General features: G+C 41.0%; 1 protein-coding gene across 9 annotated transcripts in view; it reads left to right on the top strand.

Annotated features, from left to right (window-relative positions):
- HECW1 (HECT, C2 and WW domain containing E3 ubiquitin protein ligase 1) overlaps positions 1-24385 on the top strand; it is a 348636-nt gene that overhangs the window by 306488 nt on the left and 17763 nt on the right. For all 9 annotated transcript variants that reach the window (XM_074945295.1, XM_074945292.1, XM_074945293.1 and 6 more), the window contains 3 exons: positions 9852-9950; positions 11087-11216; positions 22370-22516. In XM_074945295.1, coding sequence (XP_074801396.1) covers positions 9852-9950; positions 11087-11216; positions 22370-22516 — 376 coding nt within the window. The remainder of the gene's footprint in view (positions 1-9851; positions 9951-11086; positions 11217-22369; positions 22517-24385) is intronic.

The following is a 24385-nucleotide window of genomic DNA, read 5'->3' as shown; positions in this document are numbered from 1 at the left end:
TGAACAAAAATGCACCTTTGTTGGCTTCAAAAATGGGGGGGAAGGGGAGGAGATAAACAAACAAAAAAACCATATGTCAAGAGTCAGTCCAAAATGGTATATATCATAAACCCAGGTTGATTCAAGCAACTGCATACTCTGTTATAGGAAGCAAAAAAGTGAAAATGTCAAATATACTAAATTAGTTCTGAAACTTTTAGTTATTCAGAGAGTCAGTTGCTACTCGATCTGCATCTTTCCTGTGGTTATCAACAGGAATTGTACTAGATGTCCTTGATTCCCTGCTGCTAGCTCAGAGGAGTACAATTTTCACGCAGTGCAACTAAGTCCAAAAAAGGGCGTGATTTCTGAGGAACGTTGGGCGTAGAGCTAAATGAATAGCTGATTTTTTTGGTGGCTGAACTGAAAAACAAATCCCAAGATTTGTTCAGGTCAAACAAAACGTAGAATTTTGATTCAAATTGACATTTTCAAAATGGAATGTCGATTCAAAACAAAATGTCAAAAGGGCTCATTTAATTTTGACACTTCCCCCCAAAAAAATTTTAAGCTGAAACTATTCACCAAATTTGATCTGAATTTGTGAATAGTTTCTGGACCCCAAAAATGCACTTTTCAGTGGATTTACTATTCACCAGAAAAATGTTGCCCAGCTCTAGTCAGATGGTAATTGGTTGCCTTCTGTCTCAGGATTCTACCGCGGGAGAGTAGCTATAATTTGTGGTGAAGGTTTTATAGGAGCTCTATCAGTGGCTTCCTGGTGCGTCCACCAAGGCATCCTACTATGCCATCACCCCAAACAACAACATTCACGTTGGGGACTGCACTGTCATTATTAAAGTATCTTGCCATGCCCCCTCCTTCATTAAACTGCTCTTTTTCTTTAAAGGACTGAATTTGAAATAGCTTTCTTTATGGAGATGTGATTTTGCTTCCTTTGACAGGACTCTTCTTGCAGCCTGTCTTACTGGAGGCATTAGAATCCTCCATAAAGCCCCTGAAACTCTGCTGACTCATTGTGGCAGATTCAGCTTATTAATTCATCCAGGATATAAGGGAGCAGATCTTTTGAGAGACTGTACCAAGGTGCTAGGACAGAAGCAGTTCTTGAGGGACACAGTAAGGACAACTAAGCTGAAGGAGGAAGCATAGGTAGAGGTTTGCATTATTTCATTGTTTTTGCATAAGCTAAGCACCAGGAACAGCATAAGTTTGGACACTAATTCAATGTTGATCTGTTGAAAATGTTGTGGGTACTCATTTCGCATGTCCATTGTGCAGGAAAAACAGCTTTTTTGGGTAAGATTTCTCTTTAATTTTGGATTGCTGGTATGTAGCATGGTATGTAAAGAAAAAACAGAAAACAGTGCATTGAATGAGCAGAAAAACACTAGAAAAGTAAAGTAAATCAAACACTGAAGGTATACCAGTGTTCCACTGGCCTTTAATGAGTAAGGTTCCAGTCTGCTTTGGTAAAAAACTGAAAGTTGTGGGTCTGACTTCTAGAAATGTGACCTGTGAGAGCTGAGGTTGCTCAGTACTTATGAAAAATCAGGTTCCAAGAACTTGTGAGGAGGGGTTCCCCTAAAATTAGCCAAGGCAGCAGATGGCCCACTCCTGCAATCCTGAATGTTAATGTGGAATTTAACCTGCATACAATTTGAAGGGTTAAGCTTAATAGAGGTATATTTGCACCAAAGTATTTTTCTCTCTGAAAGTCCTTATTTTTCATCATCAAAATGTGTCTTTTTTAATTTCAGTATGAAGTGTAGTTGTAGCCGTGTTGGTCCCAGGATATTAGACGGAAAAGGTTGGTGAGGTAATATCTTTTATTGGACCAACTTCTGTTGGTGTGAGAGACAAGCTTGCAAGCCACACAAAGCTCTTCTTCAGGTCTGGGGAAAGTATTCACAGCATCACAGCAAAATACAAGGTGGAACAGATTGTTTAGCATAAGATTGTTTAGTAGTTAATGGGACAGTCTCCCTTGAATCATAGCAGCCAGCTTCCTCCAGGCCTGGAGGGTGCTCAATCTCCCCACTCCACCCCAGGTCCCACTCCCACCCCACCCCTTCTCCCAAGACCCCACCCCTGTCCCACCTCTTCCCCACCTCTTCCCGCCCAGCTCTGCCCCCTCCCCTGGGGGGGCCCGATCCCTACTCCTACCCCTTCCTCCCAGCACCTCCTGCGCACCGCGAAACAGCTGATCACCGTGGTACTCCAGCTAAACTATCTGTTCCACCTTGAATTTTGCTGTGACACTGAGTACCTGACGAAGAGCTGTATGTTGCTCAAAAGGTTGTCTCTCTCACCAATAGAAGTTGGTCCAATAAAAGATATTACTTCACCCATCTTGTTTAATTTCAACTCTTTGCTGTTGTGTAAAATATTTGCACGTCTCTAATCTTTGAGGCTCATGACAGTATGTTAACAGGCCTGATGTACCATACCTATTTCCTCACACTGTCCAGTTAGAACAAGTGAAGAAATGTTGGTGCCTTTTAAAGGAATATTACAACTTTACATATAAAATACAACCAAGTTTCATAGATTTTTCTCAGGATAATAGGAAGAGAGAATATTATCAAAGAGGGACTCATGAAATACTCTCTGTCGTCTTTAGAGCTTGAACAAAACACATTGTGTCTTTATGGTATACATCATTCTGATAGAGCTAGTATTTATGTGCATAGATTCCAGTATAACTGGGCAGAACCTTACAGGGATACATTCTTGTGCCATATACCTGTTCAAAATTCAGCAGTTTCAGGATCTAGGAACTTGGGAGAACGATTCCTTCCGTTTCCGCACCTCTTGAGTTTCTAAGTTTTAGGTTTGAATTAACCCAAGAACTAAAAATGAAATTTAGCTGACTGACTTATCCATGGTTTTGACATGAAGCAGTTAATCAGCGTAGGAGTACACAGGCTCCCTCAAAAGCTTAGTAAATCTTAGTAAACCTGGAATGAGTTTTGAGTTTGTGAGAAAACATGAAATGATGTGCCTTACAGTTCTGGGATATACCACGAAGTATGTAAAATAAATCATCGGTTGTAAGAAATTGGGTCACACAAACCTATTGGTGTGAGGCTTATTACTATATGCCCCCTCATTAGCTTCACCTTTGGATGATCAGGAAGACAAAAAAGGGTTCATAGCACACCTAAGAAGGAGGTATAGGGACCCAGAAAAATTATCAAGTGGAACATGTGGTACTCCAATGTGCCTAGGTGTCAGGGATACTATGGGGAGGGGCCCACAGTCAGTGTGATCACCAGGTGATACCCCAAATATTAGGGAGAGAGCAAAGCCTACACCTATCAAACTAAGACTGTAAGACCTCACCCTCAAAAAGAGGGGTGGACTTGAAAGAGGCCTGAGGCCCAGTGATATCCTTGGTATTCCCCTCATTAGAATTCCCCCTTAGGGCTTATTTATGAATGAATTTTTACTGTCTTTCCACAACCAATACTTTGTACCTAGGGTATTTGCACCCTTTTCTTTTTCTTCTGGCCCTCGTAAAGGCTACTCCTTTATTATGAGATGTGTGTGTGAATATTTAGAACCCATCAAGGTCTAGAGCCAAAAGAGCATGGTGTTTGGCGTTCCTACTGTGTTTGCCTCAAGCACTGGGGCACACAGCACAATAGCAAATATCTAGACAGTTTTAGTGTACCATCACATCCCCAGGGATACCATGTTGGGGACAGGGGGTGGTTTTACTGCTAAACTGCAAAATTAGAAGAAACAAGGAATTTAACACATGAATATAAAAAATTTTTTAACCATTCTATGTAGGTGTAACCTTCCTGCCAACAGAGATTTCTGATGATTGTACAGTAGTTCTGTCACCACAGATTGAAGTTAAATATGTGTGCCAGACTAAACTATAATGCAGGTTGTGAGTTTGATCAAATGCCAGGGTTTTATAAAGATGATCAGATTTACTAACTGATTTGATATGCTGCCCACTTACTATTGTTTTCAAAAATATGGCCATAAGACATAATTACTGCAATAAGCCACAACAGCATGTGCATTAGAGCCTATTGGTGTGTGCATCTAGTGCACTGTAAAACACCCATGAAATTAGGGTGACCCTATGTCCCGTTTTGGTCAGGACAGTCCCTTTTTTAAGCCCTGTCCTGACCGTCCCGACTTTTTTTTTTTGACAAAAGTGAGCATTTGTCCTGTTTGCTCTTGCCAACTGGCTTGTGCTGGCCCCACGTGGTCAGGCCGGGGAGGGCTAGCCCCTGTGGTGTCCTGTTTTCCCTTTGGGAAACGTGGTCACCCTACATGAAATGCAGCTGTCACTTACTAATCCACACCTTGCTGTGTCTCAGGGATGAGAGTATATGGCTCACTGATTTTATATTTCTTTTACTTCAAAAAAAAATTTAAAATGATTGTGGGGCTATTTATGTAATGCGTCCTTCTGCTCTAAAAAATAGGTCCTTGCAAAGTCAAAGGATGGCAAATGCCTTTTCCCCTAGGCTTCTTAATTTTTTTTCTAACAAATTTCCCTCTTTTTCAAAAAAAAAAAAAAAAGCAGCTCCTTGAGATATTTGATCTCCTTGTGTCTACTCCTGCTTCCCAGAAACCCAGTTGCCCTACCCAGGAGCACTTTGCTACCCTATAAACACATAACAGAGTGTACATATTTAAAAAATTATTACTGAACAAAACACTCCACTGCACATATGACTCTCCCCCTAGGAAGGAGATAAGAGAGAAAAGAACAACATGTGACAAGTGTCAGTCATGTTGCTTAATACAGAAGTTGGGGGTGGTTAGACTCTATGGTGATGAGGTTAGTATAAGAACTTTTATGGAATAGACATTTTGATCTAATTTTCTAGTATAAAACTTAAATAAGGAATGTTGGGCCAGTCCCAATTTAGTTTTTCCAGTAGAAAGTGGCTGGCGGCCTCCAAACCAGTGCTCAAAGGGCAACTTGGCATTTTGTGGGGAAGGAACAGTTTGAAACTGTCCTTTTGTCCCCTCCAGGCCCTCCTTCTACAGTCCCTCTGCACAGTAACACCAACCCACAACATTCAAAAACCAGTCAGGGCAAAGATATCTGGGTCAGGCTCCAAAAATCACAAGATTGGTTTATAAATCATGAGATTTATGTAAATATAATACTTTTCCAGTTCTTTTCATTCCTTTCTGCTGTATGAGCCATTTGGGTGCAGCTGGGTCACTTTTCTCCACATCCCTGACACTATCAACTTTTTAAAAAACAAATGAAAGCTGAGGTTTTTCACCTAACCACTTGTCTCCGGGAGTTGGGGCTACAAGTAAAACAGTAAATATTGCAAGACTTATGATAAAATGGCAGGAGTTGCAACACTACTGTATATCTTTATTTCCAGCATTCCATTTGCCCCAGATATCTTTTCTACTGTTGTGAAAATAATACCTATCTAGCTGGCTATGTCTGCTGAGTATCCTTCTCTCAGAGTACAGTTGTCTAAACTTCACTACAGAAAGCCTGTAGCTCTCATGACCTCTGCTTGAGTGCAGCCCTCTTCATTCAAGTTCTTTTAGCTGAAGCTTAAAATTAATCTGTGCAAATTAACAGTCAAACAGTGTTTGACACATAAGAAATTTGCTTTACGGATTAAAACAAGTTCTTCAGCAGCAGTATAAAAGGATAAGATCATTTGGAATACAGCATAAGCCATGTTATAGTCAGCTCTAATTTAAGCACTACTGTGAAATTTTTGGAAGGTGTAGAAATTTGTAGGAAACTCCTGCAAACTGGTCGAAGAGTAGCATTATTAGAAGCGAGAAGGCAGTTGTGCACAATGTCCTTTTTGAGTGTATGAAGGGTGTCAATAGACAATCAAACCAGAGCAGCTCTCCTACTCATTAATTCTCTCCCTCCTCCCACCATTTCCCATTCATTAACTACCCTCTCTCCTTCCTCCCCTATTTCCCTTCTCTGCTATGGGTATGTTACTCTACTCAGATTCAATCATTGTCTTGCAAGAGGGGGAGAATGGGTGTTGAAAGAACAGGGTAGAATTGGTCCTCACATAACCATGCCACTCTCCCCCCACTCACCCAACCTGCCTCTCTTGCTAAAACAAATCCTTACCTCTAATAAGCAATTTACACTTGCTCAGAAAAATAAATATGTCAGCTTAAGGAAGGTACTTTGCCCTCCAGTCAGGCTTTACCTCAGCTCTGTTTATTCTGTAAATAAGCCTTGTTTTCTCTGAAGGGGATATCTCACCTAAGTATACCATACCCTAAAACCTTCAGACTGGAGCCAGCACTATGTTCCAACAATTTCTTAGCAGAATCAGAGCCTCAAACTAGGTAGTGCTTCCCTTGACATTTTACCTTCAGTTTCACATGGCACCAAAAAATTGTCCTCCTCTATGCTCACCTGAGAGGGTATAGAGTGAGCCTTCTGGCAATGGAATATTTTATGCTTATTGTATTTTGAACTTTCACTTTCAAAAATTATGACGGAGAAAGTAAAAAACCAGTTGCATCATTTAGGACAAATGGACCTGACTCTCAATCTGACGGATTACAGTCAACAGTTCAGGCATTTTTTCCACCTTTAGTTGTCTGGCATCCACAGTGCTTTCACTGTTGCAGCTCACCTCTTTAATTGCTTTTTGCTGGAAACATTGCACTGGACCACAAGTGAAGTGAAACAGGTTCTAAACATTCCCAACAGCTGCCTTTTGTTGCTGTTATGGAAACAGCTGTAAGGGTCATATAATCACACTTCTGTTAATAGTTAGCTATATACCATATGCGCCTACTTTTGGCAGCAGGGGACACACAGAAGGCTCCTGTGGAGATGTAAATGCTAACTGGGACCACTGTCATTCTGTGCCCCATTCGACAGACTAAGCACTTGTTCTATCCCTTGAGAGTTGACTGAACAGATATTCATTGCTGCTTTTATTACAGCAAGGCATATGTATCAGTTGTGTGCAAAAGGGATCTGTGTGCTTTTCCCTGGAGTGGAAGGAACCGTTTCTTACTTTTGATATGTTTTTTTTTCAGTGATGTAAAATTTTACTAGGATGTCAATCAATTCAAAGGACCTTATGCTTAGAGTGTTCACATTTAGGGGTTTTTTTTCTTTTGAACTGATAAACAGCTTCTTTTTTACAATAAAAATTTCCCATTGTGAAATCAGTCATACATTTTCCCCTCCAAAACCCAGGTTCTAAAGGTTACCTATTGAACAGTAGAGATGCAGCAGATTATCGTCATACACCATAACACAAGATATACACAAAAAGTAACTCAGATTTTTATAACTAGATTGTTCTGACAGGCATGAACTTCATCGCCAGTTTGCGAGGATAGTTATTAAAATTAGTCTTTCACATCTAGGTCATGTCTGACCCAGGTGAGTGGTGAACAAACATTTTTACTACCAGTTGTTGTCTGGTAATGTAAAAAGACTTGAGGGTCTTAAGAGTACTTTACAACAGTGGATACACTTTATGATCCTGATTTTACAGGTAGGCAACTGGCACAAAGAAGGAAATGATTTGGCCAAGGTCACACAGCAAATCAATTACTAAAACTCAGGTTTCCTGTCTCCCAGGCCATAATGCCCAGTGGACTTCAGCTTGATATATACACTGATGTTTGTCTCTGTCCTCTGGTCCATCTAAGACCACAAGCATTTTCACAGTACAGAGGAATTCCCAGATTAAAAAGCAAACTATTTAACGTACACTAAAATAGTATTACTTTTTCATAAGGGCATATCGCGGCAGCAGTGTCGTTTCCATTTATTGTCAAATTCCATTTCATTTTATTTATGATCTAGTTGGCTGAAAGAGCTATGGATCGCTGCCACATCATTGCATCTGTTTAAACTAGATATGGGAATCCTGAACAATTTGTAGAAAATTGGGCTATAGACTGTTGCAGGGACTCAAATCATAATATTAGTCTTAGTGTGGAAAATAACCCACTCTTGATCGACATAGCTATGCCAACAAAACTCCCAGTGCAGGCCCAGTTATATCAATGGACGAATGCTTCTCTTGCTAACATAATTCAGGGAAGTAGTGTTGCTACACTGACAGAAGAACTTCTGTTGGCTGCATCTACGCTAGGGGGGTATCATACCAAGTCACAGCAGATCTTCTACTGATAACAGTCGGAGGCTTATTCAAAGATCAAGGAAAGAATGCGGCCCTTGTATAATAACTAAACATTTAGTTAGTGAAGTTAACATTGCATGCAGCATAACTCAGTGGGAGAAAGGGATTCAGGGCACTTTTAGGACCACTGCTATTTTTGTTGTTTGCCATTTGCACATGTAATTGCCTGATTTGTGCACAGAATTGCAGTAATTGTGCACATTAATTATTTGGAAAACTGGCTCTTAAAGTGCCATTTTTATGCCTAAAAGTTCACACTTTACTAAGATGAATGGGACTTAACATCTCTTAAGCTGTTGTTTCAGCCTGTCTGCAGACTCAGGAAGACAGCTCTCTGTTGGTTTTGCATCAGTGACACTCAGTTCATGTTTGGAAAGTTTTCACTGCAACCATAGGGGCTAAAAACACAACTGTTTCTCAATAAAAGTTTGCTTTCTGGGGGGGGGGGGGACCTTAATCGGTTATGATGGGTTGTATGACAGGGTTCACTCATCATTGTGGTGCCTCCTGCTGGCTGTCTTGGGGATTGGCTCCGCATATTAGTGCACTCTCTTCAGGTGGTGCCTCACCGCCATCACTCCTGGTCTAGGACCCACATCTCTCCAAGGACCGGGGCATCCTCTTCAGCAACACAGCCCTCCGGCCATGCCACACATACTATGCTCCCCACTTCCGGGAGACCTGCAGTCTACTGTTCAGCCACTCCCTTAAAGGGCAATTGCAGCAAATTGTCTGGCCACTTCCTCATGGCCCCAGCATCCTCTTTGGCCTTGCCTCAGGGTCTCAGCCTGCAAATCCCAGCAGCCAGCCTGGAGCTGTCTCTCGCTCCCCCAGTCCCTGCTCGCAGCACTGCTCTGTCCACGGTGCTGGCAGTTCTCTCAGCCCTCCAGTGACACAGCCCTTCCTCCCTGAGCTCCCAGCAGAGAACTGCCTTCCTCGGCCCTGCAGCTCCATTTTTATATGGGCTTGCTTGGCCCTGATTGGCTGCTCCCTTCAGCCCTTCACTGATTGGTTGCCTCCTGCGCAGCCTCCATAGGGCTTTATTAACCCCTTAGAGCCCTGTGTGGAGCAGGCACCCCATCAAAGTGGGCATATGAACATCTTAAGCAGGCCAAATTCAGCACAAAGTCCAGATATTTGACACACCTGATCTATAGTATAATGTCCTGCTAAAGATCACAGGAGCTGAATGTGGCAAGTGGTTGTTGGTTTAGAATTTGAGGGCAGCTTATGTGCAATATACCAACTGCCAAAGCCACCAAGTAGTATGGGTACTGCAGTAGATAAATCAAAAGAAGCCTCTTAATCTCTCAGTCACATAGTTTAAGGTGCATAATAGGCAGTTGTCAGGAGGAGGCCAAAAAGATGAATAAGCTAAAGTAATGGAGAAGCAGAAATATATATATTTATCTACTGCAGTACCCATACATATATATAAGCTCCTACATTGGTATGTGTATATATATATTTCTGCTTCTCCATTACTTTAGTTTATTCATCTTTTTGGCCTCCTCCTGACAACTGCCTATTATGCACCTTAAACTATGTGACTGAGAGATTAAGAGGCTTCTTTTGATTTATCTACTGCAGTACCCATACTTAGATAGATAGATGATTAGATTAGATATATCTACATAAGCTCCTACATTGGTATGTGCTGAGTTACACATTGTTTACTGTGTGTTATTTGTATCCTAGGTTCAGGTTCAGTGGTCGTATCCTTGGCCTTGCTCTCATTCATCAGTATCTTCTTGATGCTTTCTTCACGAGGCCGTTCTATAAAGCACTACTGAGACTGTAAGTATATGAATGCAATCAACAGAGACTTGGGCCTCGATCCTGCCATGATCTCTGCAGAAGCAAACCCTTGTGGAGTTCATTGCAGGGCTGGGACCTTAGTTTTCAAGGTCTTCCACTGTTTGTTTTTAGGGTAGATGGGAGGGAGATTTAATAATTTCCTTTTTTTCCCCCAGAATGTGCCCTTCTTTAATATTAACTGTGTTGATTAAAGGGTTAAAAAGCATTGGAGTTAAGCACCCACTTTTGAAAATATTGGTCCACGTTCCTAAATTTTAATATTAGGAAAATGCAGTCCAAACCATTTAAATGGGATATGGGTAACTGAAAAGCATATTTAATTGGACAGTCCACAGAGAAACAATTATTTTCTCTAAACAAAATGAGTTATCTTGCTTGTCACTGGAAAAACCATAATTGCCCAAGCTCCATTGTTTGGATTTTTTTTCAGCCTAAGCATTTATTAATTATGTTTACAAATCTTAATATGGATGTAAAGCATTACAGGTTTCTTGTGGGTTTTGCTCAGCCTGTCTTACACAATGATGCCCAGTAATGTATTACTTTTAATGCTCATTGAAATGTTTTGATATTTTAATGGATGTTTTATTGCTCTTTCATCAATTGTATGCAATAAGAAAAGCCACATAAAATATACCAAGATTCAGTTGAATGAACTGATATATATTGACAGATGATAACTCAGAGGAATGTTTATCTGAAATGGTTGGTTAAACCATGACTTCAGTAAGTCAGCCAGAGGTTAGGGGTCTATTACAGGAGTGGTGGGTGAGGTTCTGTGGCTGCAATGTGAAGGAAGTCAGACTAGATTGTCCCGATGGTCCCTTCTGACCTTAAAGTCTATGAGGATTAATCTGAATTTGCAATGAGGTCTCTTTTAATAAGCTTTTAAAATGCACATCATTCTCTTTTACTGATCTTTAATGTTCTGTAGTCCATGCACTTTGAGTTTGGTGCTTTAACAAAAGGTGTATGTATAAAGTCAAAAGGGCATCAGCTTTTGTCAGAGCTTTGTCATAAGAAAACACTGTACATGTTCTGAGCAGTGAACCATCATCCTGATACGCATAAGGTTATATCTTCCTCGTCATTTCTCTGTCTTGCTGTACAATTAGGCCATGTGATTTAAGTGACTTGGAGTACCTGGATGAGGAGTTTCATCAGAGCTTGCAGTGGATGAAGGATAACAACATCACTGATATCCTGGATCTCACTTTCACAGTGAATGAGGAGGTGTTTGGACAGGTGAGTATGGCTATGTGACAAACCATCGCAGAGTTTGAAAAATAGATTTGGAACTGACATAGTCAAACACAATGAACATCATTCTGTTTGAACAGATTTGTAGTAAATTCCTTTAACCTTTTTTTGACTGTTCAGTGCTATTTTCATCTCTTGCCTTTTGTTTCTTATAAGCCGTCTGTTTCAATGCACACAGTTATTCTCAGAGTCTACCGTATACAATACTAGGCCTGGCTTCCCTACAGGCCTCGTCAGCCACACACTGATGAACAGAAGGAATTCTCTAAAGTGAAATATAGCTTCCCTTTCTAGGGTGTAATTCAGACGGATTTGTTATTCGGTGAATGTGGACAAAGGATGTAACTTACATGTTGATGTGACTGAAGGCGGGGGGAGAACAACTAATAGGTGGTGTTTGGTATGGCAACCCTCATCACTACTTTGCCTTGCACCTTCCTATTAGTTGCTATTCCTTCTATCCTCACCTCCTTCTGCACAATGGGCATATAAATTACCCTTAGTTATGTACCCCCAGTAATTATGCTTCTGCCACTTACACCTGATTGTATTGTTTTGTTTTTGTTTTTAGTTTGTTTGTTTAACCAACTTAGGCATGAGGCCAAATTCAGCTTTGAGTTATACCAATGTAAATTTAGAATAGCTCTGTTGATTTCAGTGGAGTTACTTTACATTTACACTGTTGTAAATGAGAGTATAATCTGTGTATTTTACACCACTATATATGACCCCACTGAATTTGGCCCAATGAGATAGTGGTAGGACATCAAAGAGGAGATGTAGGAAGAACAGTTGGAGATGGTAGACTGGACAAAAGGGGAGAGATGAGGATAGAGAGGCAGATTTGGAAATCATCAGCATGGAGACAGTAGGTAACACTGTGAGCATGGATGAAGTTGCCTAGAAAAAAGAAAGAGATGACGGAGCCCCAGTAGAAACCAATGGGGAGTTAGGGGCAGGATTAAGAGGAGGAGATGCTGAAGGCTAAAGAAGTACCGAAGCCGAGAAAGTGCAGGATGAGGGTTTGACTAGTAGTCTCAAAGGCAGCAGAGAGATCAAAGTGAAATATTGCCCCTGTGACTTTCCAGGGAAGTAGCAAGGGCATAAGCCGGGCTGGAGGAGATCAAGAATAGAGTTGGAGCAGAGAAAGTCTGGAAGCAGGAGTAAACAGTAGAGTCAGCAATAAGGATCTTGGAAGCAGAAGCAGAAATAGAAGAGTCTGCAGAAGGGTATTTTCAAGGTTGAAGTTGAACTCTGGTGTGTCTGTAGACTTGTGGAAAGGAACTGGAGGATAGAGATTGATGACAAGGGAAAGAGGGGGAGCGAGGAAGGACAAGAGGCAAAAACGGAATCCAGGGGACAGGATAAGGGATTGCAAGTATTGGGGCCTCTTCAGAAGAGATAGGATTGTTCTATACAGCCCAGTCCTCAACTGTTTTCTTGGCTTTGAGCAAAATTTTGCGTGACATCCAAATGATGATGCAGTGGTTGCTCTAGGAGAAATGTCAGTTTAAAACTAATGCATAAAGACGTAGGCAGACAAAGTTATGCAAATACACTGTACAGAGAAATGAGTTACATCTGTATTTACATTAGTAGACAACGAAGGTAAATGAAAACATCAATGGGAGTTGTGCTCATGCATCTGAGGGCACCACCTGGCTCACTACCTAGAATTAAGCTCTTTGCAAAGAGAAAATGCATATCATTAAGTGGGATTTTGTTGCATGCTACAAATGAGATGGGTTTTAAAAGAAAAGATCAAGATATCTGATAGTACTAAAACAGATGAACAGCTTAGGGACAGATTCTGTTAGCCTTACTCATGTTGACTAATACCTTACTTCACAAGCAGACCCATTGACTTCACTGGGATTACTGGTGAAGTAAGGTGTCTTTCATTGTGAATAAGAGCATCAAAATCTGGCCCTAATCTCCTTTTGGATTTTAAGGTTTTTTGGGCAGGGACTGTCATTTTTTTGAATGTTTGTACAGCACCAAGCATATTGAGGCCACAATCAGGTTGGCCTCTAGGTGCTACCCCAATATAAATGTTAAATGATAAGTCCATGAGAAGACTCCCATTGACTTTAATGGGTTTTAGGATCAGGCCCAAAGCTGGTCATGGGAGGAAGCGAATACTGAGGGCCTGATATTCAGTATTTAAGAATAACTTCTGTGTGAGCCAGATACCATTCAAGCAGACACATGGCAAATGATCTAGCAGAGAGTCCCAAGAATTTGGTGTGTACAAGTCTGGCCAGCAAAATTATAAGATTGAAAATTGTAGACTGGTTGTCAAAAAACCTGTGTTTAAAAGAATATGGTCAGACAACAAAGATCTTGTGGACAAGAAAGTTTAGGAAATGGAAGAATGAACCCTGAATTATGTATTGCTCACAGATGAGTCCAACTTTGAAGAGTTGTTGGATCATTTAAAGTGTGGGTGAACAATATTTTACCAAAGCGTAAATCACCATGGTAGCTCTATTAATATTTGGGGGCTGCATCTCAAAGGATGGATAGGGCAAACATAATCTAGAAGGGACGTTTGGGTGCAGCATGGGATTCTGCTCTACTCCACCAAGATCGCAGCCTTTCTTGCACCTTGTACCTGAAGGGATTGTGTGTCGCTGTCCCTGTGGCAGCACACGAATCCCTCTGCAGCTCTGCTGTCACAGCTCTGTTCACTCACTCCCAAGGGTTCCCTGCACATTCAGCAGCAGGGTGGCCTCCCCGTGTCTGGGGGCTTGTCCTGCTCCTTGCAGTTCAGCCCAGGGGTGTCTGTTCATCAGCTTGAGATAGATGGGGGACAAGGAAGGGAATCAGATAATGCAGAGGATCAGATAATGAGGATTTGGATAAATGGGAGTATACTATATAGAGATAATAAGAAGCTGAAGAAATCAGTCATCAGGAAGTCTGCATGTTTTGGGAAATCCTGCAAGAGATTTTGGACAATGGGACTCAAGCACGTGCTTAAAGCTAGACATATGCATAACTGCTTTGCTGAACAGGGGCTTTCATCACTCTATCACAACTATGCACTGTCTTCAGGGATGAAATTGAGCCCTGGGGCCAAAGTCTCAGCTGGTGTAAATGAGTGCAGCTCCATTGGAGTCCATGTATACCAGCTGAGGAGCTAGCCCATTATGTCTAACTTTACCCTGGTTAACCTTACTTGCTCTTACTGCTTCTCATTAAAGCTTGAGCTTGGATGAATCATCAAGTGTTTCCATAATTCATGATGCTGCTCTAGGTCCCTGTCAATGGGCAGAATAATGAAGATCACAGTATATATGCTTTCTTTGCAATCTCTTGAACCAATAAACATATAAATCATGTATGTAGCCCATTCATTATCTATAGCAGACATCACTACTATGGCAGCAGAAAACTGAAAAGGGCATAAGGAGGTTCCATCACTTTCTAAATCATTTTTTTTAGGGCTTGTCTACGCACAAATATGGTTTGTAGCAAGTTGAGGTGTGAATCTATTTGCACTAGCCTTCCGCAGACTGTCTATGTGGACTCTGCTGATGTGCCTTAACAGTTTGTTAATGTGCTTTGATGTAGTCCTATTTGAAATCAGTTGAGCAGCCGACATCATGATTTGTTGACTTAATGTACCTTCTCTATACACATGCACATAATACATCATTGGAAAGCTTATAATGTCTACTTTAAGATGATGTATGACGTGAGGCTGACAAATGGTGCCATTACCACATAAATGGGATAAACAATAATACCATCGACAATTAAAACTTTGAAATATTTGCATTCATTTCTGTTAGATTAATGACTGTATGTATTATTGAAGAACATAAAATTGGATTTCTTTGTGACCTCAGAGCATCACGACAGCAATCTAAAGTGTGAAACAAAATAGAATAATGAATTTGAACAATATCATTGAACTGTAATAGTGCTGTTTACATTTCTGGTCAGATTCATTATCATCATCTTGTTCATCATTATGGTCTCTATTGAGAGTGTGTGGTCTCCATTGCTTTGGCAAGTACACAGTTCTGTGCAGGGAAGATTGTTCTGACTACAGACACAGTTGATTGTGCAGTGAGCCCCTACTGGTACAGGCACAAATAAGGTCTTGTAGAAGCTCAGAAGCCACTGGGCCCTTGAAGAATACAGGAAGTAGTTCTTCATCCACATTTTTCCATCCATGTTGTAGTGGTGATCCAATATCTTGGTCACCTATGTGCAAAGACATCCAAATCTTTGTTTGCCAATATGCTCTTTAGACGTGCTCCTCAAAACTGTCCTCACATGATGGGAGTTTGGCCAGTGACTTGTCCTTTTTGATGGCTAGATTGAGGTGCAAACTATTCAGATTTCTCTGAGTGTCCTTTTCTTTTTTACTCTGGTCATACATCGCTGCTAACAATTCTCTTGCTGCAGAAATTGCAGCTTGTCTGTCACTCTCTCCCAGTTTGGCAAGATCTCTGGAGCATAAAGCTCCCTTTGTTTTGACAGCATCGAACACAGATTTTTTCCCCAGTACCAAATAGGGATGAAACAGAGTCACATCCTGTTAATACAGCAGGAAGTATGTTGCAGAAGTCAGGAGTGAGTGCATCACAAATTGCATGCACAAGTATGAAGCAACACTTGTCAGTTGTGCTGATAATGATGCCTCTTTCAATCCACATGCTATATATGTGTTCCAGTTTTGAAAAGTAATGAACCACAAGGACCAGACCTTCTGTGTCAAGTAATTACTATGTTTACTTTGACACCGAGAGGCTCAAAAGCCATATTAGCACATACAGCACGCAGAGGCATCCTTGTGTCCGCTTTCTTACTGTACAAGTCTTGGACTTCAACATCCCACTGGTGATGGACTTTGCTACTTCCCCATTGTAAAAGCCTCCAACAAGAAGGTGCATTTTGAATCATATATTCACAGAGGAAATTTACAAGTGACTGCTTGTTGGATGCCACATTTAGAAACTTTTTTCATGGAGGCAAAGGGTGTCCACCAATCACCTGGTATTTTTTGTATCCAGCCTGAGACGCTGTCCAGTGCTGTCTTTCTGCAGTTTTCAAGGAGTTGTCATATGTCAAAGACTTTGATTACAGAATTAGCTTTGACAAATCCTTTTAGGACCTTCCCCAAGTACTCAGCGGCCAATACACTGAATATGTGGAATTTGTCTCCAGCCATCATTTGTATCACAGCCTTGGCATCTTTGATGTACACAGTGGTTTCTTTGCATATGTCTACACAGCAAAGAAAAACCCACTGCTGGTCAACCAACTCAGCTCACAGGTCTCAGGCTGTGGGGCTGTTTCATTGCTGTGTAGACTTCAGGCTTGGACTGGAGCCCAGGCTCTAGGATGAGTGGATGAGCCAGCCATGGGTTTTTCTTTGCTGTGTAGACATAGTTCCATTCTCTTAGCTCATGGATTCTTTCAGCTTGAGCTTCCAGCTGATGCCTTAATTCAGCTTTGTCTGTTCTCATTGTTCCATCAGCATGAAAGAAGAACACAGGCTCAGGTCCTCTTCAGTGCCAAAGAACAGTTGCCACTGAAACATCATCTCTTCATCTTGCTAAGGGCAGGACTCTGCGGAAAACAATTCCTGGATTGATAGCTGCTGTGATTGTCCCTCCATTGTCAAACTTAAATTTGGTCTTCTTGGCCATGCCTGCAAATGTTTTGATGACAGAGATCTTGACTAGGCTGAAGAAGCTATGTGTTCCATCAGAATCAAGTGGACCTGTCACAGATCTCTCCATTTATTCTTCATCCACAATAGGTACATATGCAATTGCTGTGCTCTTTCTTTGTTGCAAGCTTGTGCTTGAAACCAGACCAAAATGGAATCACATGAGTGTGAACAATAGCAATGCAATTTGGTATTGGTAGGACATTATGAAGTAGTAGTCTTAAGAGAGTCCAGGAGAGATCTCAGACATTGTTCATTTATAGGTGACAAGAGGTTTTTTTTCTAAGTTTTTTTTTATCGTGAGACAGTCCTGGATGTGTTCTAGGTTTTTCAGATACTGCACATTGCATACGAGTGTCTGATTGCCTGGGTAGTGTAAGTGACTTTTCTTTCTCATGGGTCAGTGATATTTCTTGTGATGCTGAACTACCTGCAAACTGTTCTTCAAATACCACTCTAGCCATTGAAAACAAGGTATCTTTCCATCAATGCTCTCAATGCTGGTGTCTGTATTACTGTCTCCTTCATGGATGAGATTTCTACCAGCATGATGTGGTGTATCTCCATTTAAAACGAACATACCCCTCTGGAGTCTTTCTACTTCAGTTTTTGCAACACTAGTGATGAACTGCCTCAGCTCATCATAACTGCAGAATCCATGGAGGTACAGTATGTCAATTCAATTGTGAGACCTGAACTCATGGGTTAAGCCATGCCGCAAGACCTGTGTGCAGTGGTGTGATCATTTTGGAACACTTAAATACTATGCACTCTGCAACTGAGAGACAGCTTCTTTGAATGTCTTCTGACGGTCGACACCACTGGCTGAATTATATGCCTCTTTCTCTACCAACCAAAGGACAAACTCCTGCACCAACTGGGGCACAAAAGTAGCTGCCCTCTGTAAACTACAAACACCTGACTTTGGATAACACTCTGAGGCTTTCATTTTGGCTATTTCAGACCAAAGGATTGAAGCGGCATTATACAAAATCACTTGTTCATTTGAAAGCTATTCATCAGGCTCATTCGCCAGAAGAACATCCACAAAACATTTGGATGAGTTAAGTTCCTGCTTCAGATGACTAGCAGCTTGGATAGCATCAGCTAATGTCATTGTGCTGCATGGACAATGGTAGATATGCCTTTCCCATGCTGTTCATAGAATGAAATTGCAGAACCATAGTGTTTTTCTAATCTTGCCTATAATTTGCTGCTAGAATAGCTTTCAGTTTCTACATCTGAGGGACGTAGGGCTTTATATCTTTGTAGCAGCTTGGACAGAAAAGCCTTCTTGTACATAAGAGCATTGTCTATCTCTTCTACTAGCTGATAAAGTGCAATGTCATAATGTGACGGTATTGTTGCAGTGCAACTAGATGGTTTTGCTTTAAGATTCTTTTTACTCAAAGAGGAAGAAGTCATGTTGAGTGACAAAAGCAATCAAGTCTTCTACAGATATTCAGTGCAACATGTCATCATCTTGTCTTTGAAGTGCGACCTCCCGTAGATGGGTTGCTCTCAAATGTTCCTATTTTATTAAGTTTCTTGTCTTTCTTGGGTGGTTTTCTCAAGCAAACAGTGCAACAGGACCAATCGCTGGAGGACATGCTTGCTCTGGTGGCTTTAGAAGCAGATGAACATGATGTTCTCTGATCAGATTCAGAATCTGTTTTCTTCCCTAGGTTCAGTAAAACTCTGACATGTGCAACATTCAACTTGCTTGTGTATTTCTGAAAGCAACCCCTGTGACAGAGTATTGGTGGCACATCATCTAAACTAGAAAACTCATCCAGTAGCCACCAATACAATTCATCTCTCCTGACTTTTGCTGCCAGCATCACAGAATTTTGTCCAGCACTGGTTGCTTTGACAGTTTTGCATTCTTTTGATTTTCTTGACAAATAACACATTTTTCAAAGTTTGTGAAGATTATTTTTCTCTTTTATGTAAGCTTTAAGGGGCTTGTGTCCTCAATGTCTTCATATACTGTAATTTCTCTGCAGTGGTAAAATTATTATATTTTTAGCATTACCACCACCACTATCACCATTTTTCATTTTGTACATTGTATACAGACTTATGCTAAATTAGATATAAATTAGATCTATATGTTAGTTTCAAAATTACCATTTTAGAGCACTTTGATTGAAGCCCGGTAAGAAGCTGTGTATTGTCATCTCTAACACTAACACAGCGTGTCACTGAATTAAAAAGTTAATTTCTAGAATATTTGAAAGACTAGTACTGAATACATAGGCAATTACAAATTAATTGCCTATATATGCAGACTACATTGAATGTACTATATTGTATGTACAAATGGAGAAGCATTACATTAGGAATTCACATATATTTATATCTACCCACTCCGCCGTACAAACTCTGGGCACGCAATCTACTGCTACTAGTGCACAGCCTTCAATATGAGACTCATCTGGTCAGCAAATTTCATTTGAAAATATAGAAAACTATTATAATCACTTGTGACATACTTTGACAATGAAGAATATGCGATGTGAAAACATTTCATGTTAGTATATTGCAATATGTTGATATTTGGCATTGTTGCCACATGCTAAACCACTTCATTTCTGTTAAAAAAAAATACTTGCCCATGCAAAATCAATACAAACCTTTTAATACATTATCATTTGGACACACATTGGTGTTTGACCAATAAACACCACATTAAGGTGTTGAAATTAACTTAAGCAGTAAAAACTGTAGGTGTAGTCATGTTGCAGTGTTTCTGGAACTGTGCAAAAAAGAAAAGGAGGACTTGTGGCACTTTAGAGACTAACAAATGTATTTGAGCATAAGCTTTTATGAGCTACAGCTCACTTCATCGGATGCATTCAGTGGAAAATACAGTGGGGAGATTTATATACACAGAGAACATGAAACAATGGGTGTTACCACACACACTGTAATGAGAGCGATCACTTAAGGTGAGCTATTACCAGCAGGAGGGTGGGGGGGAAAAAACCTTTTGTAGTGTTAATCAAGGTGGGCCATTTCCAGCAGTTGACAAGAACGTGTGAGAAACAGTGGGCGGTGGGGGGGAATAAACATGGGGAAATAGTTTTACTTTGTGTAATGACACATCCACTCCCAGTCTCCATTCAAGCCTAAGTTAATTGTATCCAGTTTGCAAATTAATTCCAATTCAGCAATCTCTTGTTGGAGTCTGTTTGTGAAGTTTTTTTGTTGAAGAATTGCAACTTTTAGGTCTGTAATCGAGTGACCAAAGAGATTGAAGTGTTCTCCAACTGGTTTTTGAATGTTATAATTCTTGACGTCTGATGTGTGTCCATTTATTCTTTTACGTAGAGACTGTCCAGTTTGACCAATGTACATGGTAGAGGGGCGTTGCTGGCACATGATGGCATATATGAACAAGCCTCTGATAGTGTGGCTGATGTGATTAGGCCATATGATGGTGTGCCCTGAATAGATATGTGGACACAGTTGGCAACGGGCTTTGTTGCAAGGATAGGTTCCTGGGTTAGTGGTTCTGTTGTGTGGTTTGTGGTTGCTGGTGAGTATTTGCTTCAGGTTTGGGGGCTGTCTGTAAGCAAGGACTGGCCTGTCTCCCAAGATCTGGATAGGTTGTAGATCCTTGGTGATGTCTTGGAGAGGTTTTAGTTGGGGGCTGAAGGTGATGGCTAGTGGCGTTCTGTTATTTTCTTTGTTGGGCCTGTCCTGTAGTAGGTGACTTCTGGGTACTCTTCTGGCTCTGTCAATCTGTTTCTTCACTTCAGCAGGTGGGGTATTGTAGTTGTAAGAACTCTTACTCAAAGTAAAACTATTTCCCCCCACCCCACCCCCCACTGTTCCTCAGACGTTCTTGTCAACTGCTGGAAATAGCTGACCTTGATTATCACTACAAAAGGTTTCTGCCGCCCCCCCCCTCCTGCTGGTAATAGCTCACCTTAAGTGATCACTCTCATTACAGTGTGTATGGTAATACCCATTGTTTCATGTTCTCTATGTATATAAATCTCCCCACTGTATTTTCCACTGCATGCATCCGATGAAGTGAGCTGTAGCTCACGAAAGCTTATGCTCAAATACATTTGTTAGTCTCTAAGGTGCCACAAGTCCTCCTTTTCTTTTGCGAATACAGACTAATACAGCTGCTACTCTGAAACCTGTCATTGTGCAAAAAATGACACTTTCTCATTTTGGGTACCATTGTTTCACCTCACCTACAGCCGTATGGCACCACTTGACAGCTGCTTATCATACTTCATTTAAATGAACATAAAATAAGCTTTGAAAGGATATGTGATGTGGGGGGAGTGTAGGTTGGGTACATTAAACTCCAGAAATATGTCCCTTTTTGGAGAATTGCCACATGCCTGAATGGGACGAGATCAGAGTGCATTAATGAAGTGTTAATTCGCAGCAGCAGGGTCCACATGGACAGTTTGTCTGCAGCAGGCTACTACAGGGTAGACTCACCCCCAGTTTGCCACAAATTAAATGTTCATGCAAATAAACCCTTAATTGTTCTTAATGTTTTTAATGTATTGGACTGAATTTGAAATTAGTTTAATTACAAAGTAGATAATTTTTTGCCACATCTGCCAAAGATCATATGCTCAACTGCATAGGTTCCTAAGGCTGTTTCCTTCTAAACACTTCTTGTCTGTCTCAAACCTCAGCAATCAAACCAACTAAAATAAACCCTTAAGATGCTATGAAATTCTATACCCATTGCTATACACTTCCACGTAGCTTTACTCACAGTAACAATTGTTGCTTAAGGGAGCATGTCACATGAGAGTAAAACTTTTGAACTGAAACAGGTAAGTTTTTGAACCAACAGTTAACCAGCTAATTGCATTTCATGTGTGAGACAAGCTGACTTCCCTGACACTGGGGCAGATTCTGTGTCCTGGCCTGTTCCCTTTGCACTGGTTAGGAAGTTTGCAGCAGGCACAGAGCTGGCACAGCTGGCTCCTAAGTCACCCTCCCTGCAGCTCTTGGTGAGAAAGGCAGGATGAACAAGTGTGGTGAAAGTGAGCTATGTTTTGGCTATGATCAGTTGGTCAATTGGTTTCTGGGGGAACACTGCAAGCTGGCACAAGAAGCTGAAGCATTCTCAAGGCTGCTGTAGCCTGTGCTGGAAAGAGGGGCTGAGCAGAGAAAATCATGGCACCTTGATGTGTCCCACTTCACGAAGTGTGGTGTCAGTGAATCAAAGAATCTGAGTCATTATCTGGATATGCCATTTGGAATATGTTTTTCCCCTGCTAATTACTTTAATTTTTCTGATGGGAATGGGAGAGACACCAACATAGGGTGAGCTGTAAAGATGCGATGTATTGATAGGAATGCAGAAATTTTGCTTGCACTGCACCGTTTTGCAAAGCCTGCCTTGAATTTTGAAATACATAGTGATCTCCGCATTGCTACCCCAATATGTATTTCTATTTCTTAGGTGACAGAAAGAGAGCTGAAATCTGGGGGTTCAAATACTCAGGTGACAGAAAAGAACAAAAAGGAGTACATTGAGAGAATGGTAAAGTGGCGTGTAGAACGAGGAGTGGTTCAGCAAACAGAGGCTCTAGTCCGTGGCTTCTATGAAGTAAGTAACAAAGTTGCTCACGCCATCTACCACTCATGATCTGAATGTGACAAGCACAAGGGCAGCCTACTGACAATACCACATCAGTGCACTGTGATGTGGTTAGGAAGATAAGTTTAGAAATGAATGGAATTCTCAAAACCTTAGCAGGCATGGGTAGTAGCATCAGGAGATTGTGTGTTTAATGTTAATGATTAAGGGAGAAGGTAGCTGAATGTGAACTTGATCCTGCACAATAAAGAGTGATGAATGGAAGAAGCAGCACAGGTAAACCTGACCTGCACTAATGAGATTACTGCTATCCAGTCACAACAATATTCCTATCTCATAGTAAAAGTAAAGCAGAGAACATTGCACATAGCTAAGCACCACACTGGTAAGATGAGGACAACACTTAGGCTTTTGTGTCCTCAGACAATTGTACATACTGCCACTTTTTCACCATGCACACTTGCAAGTAAGGGAGGGGGAACTCAGGGTAGGCTTATTACTGTCAGTGCAGACGACCATGCCTTGATCTTATTTGCACCCACATGAAGCTTCTACTTGCCAACCTTGTGCACCCTGCTGTGTACCATACAAGGACTTTCAGGATCAAATCCTCTATCTGCTCAGACTACAGAATATAGTCAGTTCCCAGAGTCTTGCCTTTCCTACCACTCGTGCCTGCCAATCAGAGGCACAGAGAACTGGAAGATCACAATCAAGGAAATAAAATAAATTGCTAAGACATTATCCTAGGTAGCTGTACCCCCTCAAGGTTCCTTCCCCACTCTGAACTCTAGGGTACAGATGTGGGAACCTGCATGAAAGACCTCACTAAGCTTATTTCTACCAGCTTAGATTAAAACTTCCCCAAGGCACAAAGTCTTTGCCGTTGGATTAGGTAAAACACTGCCACCACCAAGTGCTTTAACAAAGAACCAGGGAAAAGGACCACTTGGAGTTCCTATTTCCCCAAAATATCCCCCCAAGCCCTTACACCCCCTTTTCTGAGGAGGCTTGAGAATAAACAAAATGAGCGCAAACCCCTTGGATTTTTAAGACCCAAAAAACCCAATCAGATTCTTTAAAAAATCAGAACTTTATTAGAAGAACAAAAAAAGATAAGAGAACAACTCTGTAAGATCAGAATGGAAGATAATCTTACAGGCAATCAAATTCAAAACATAGAGAATCCCTCTAGGCAAAACCTTAAGGTACAAAAAGACACAAAAACAGAAATACACATTTCCTCCAGCATACCGAATTTACAAGCTACAAAAACAAAGAAAACCTAATGCATTTTCTAGCTAGATTACTTACTAACTCTACAGGAGTTGGAGAGCTTGCATCCTTGATCTGTTCCCGGCAAAGGTATCACACAGACAGACAGACAAAAGCCTTCCCCCCCCGGCCCAGATTTGAAAGTATCTTGTCCCCTCATTGGTCATTTTGGGTCAAGTGCCAGCGAGGTTACCTTAGCTTCTTAACCCTTTACAGGTGAAAGGATTTTGCCTCTGGCCAGGAGGTATTTTATAGCACTGTATACAGAAAGGTGGTTACCCTTCCCTTTATATTTATGACAACCCCATAGAAGTCTCCTTTCATTCAAATAGAATAAGAATTTCTGGCATGTTTGGATAGGATGTGTCCTGTCAAACCACATTTCACTTTCCTTGTGTATGTCATATGCTGTCCTGGCCAGAGGCTGAGTTTGTTGGCTAATGAGCTACAACAATATTAACTGTTAGTATTGGCTTTGGTAACTATGAAAAAATTTCAGTCTATAAAGCATAGTGAACCTGATTCTTCTCTCACTTACCCTGGTGTAAATCCAAATTTATTGAAGTAAAACTAGTGCAGACAAGAGGAGAATCAGGCTCAGTA

The sequence above is a fragment of the Natator depressus genome, chromosome 2 (assembly GCF_965152275.1).
Source record: "Natator depressus isolate rNatDep1 chromosome 2, rNatDep2.hap1, whole genome shotgun sequence".
NCBI classification, from domain to species: Eukaryota; Metazoa; Chordata; order Testudines; family Cheloniidae; genus Natator; species Natator depressus.
This window is presented reverse-complemented; position numbering and strand designations above follow the sequence as displayed.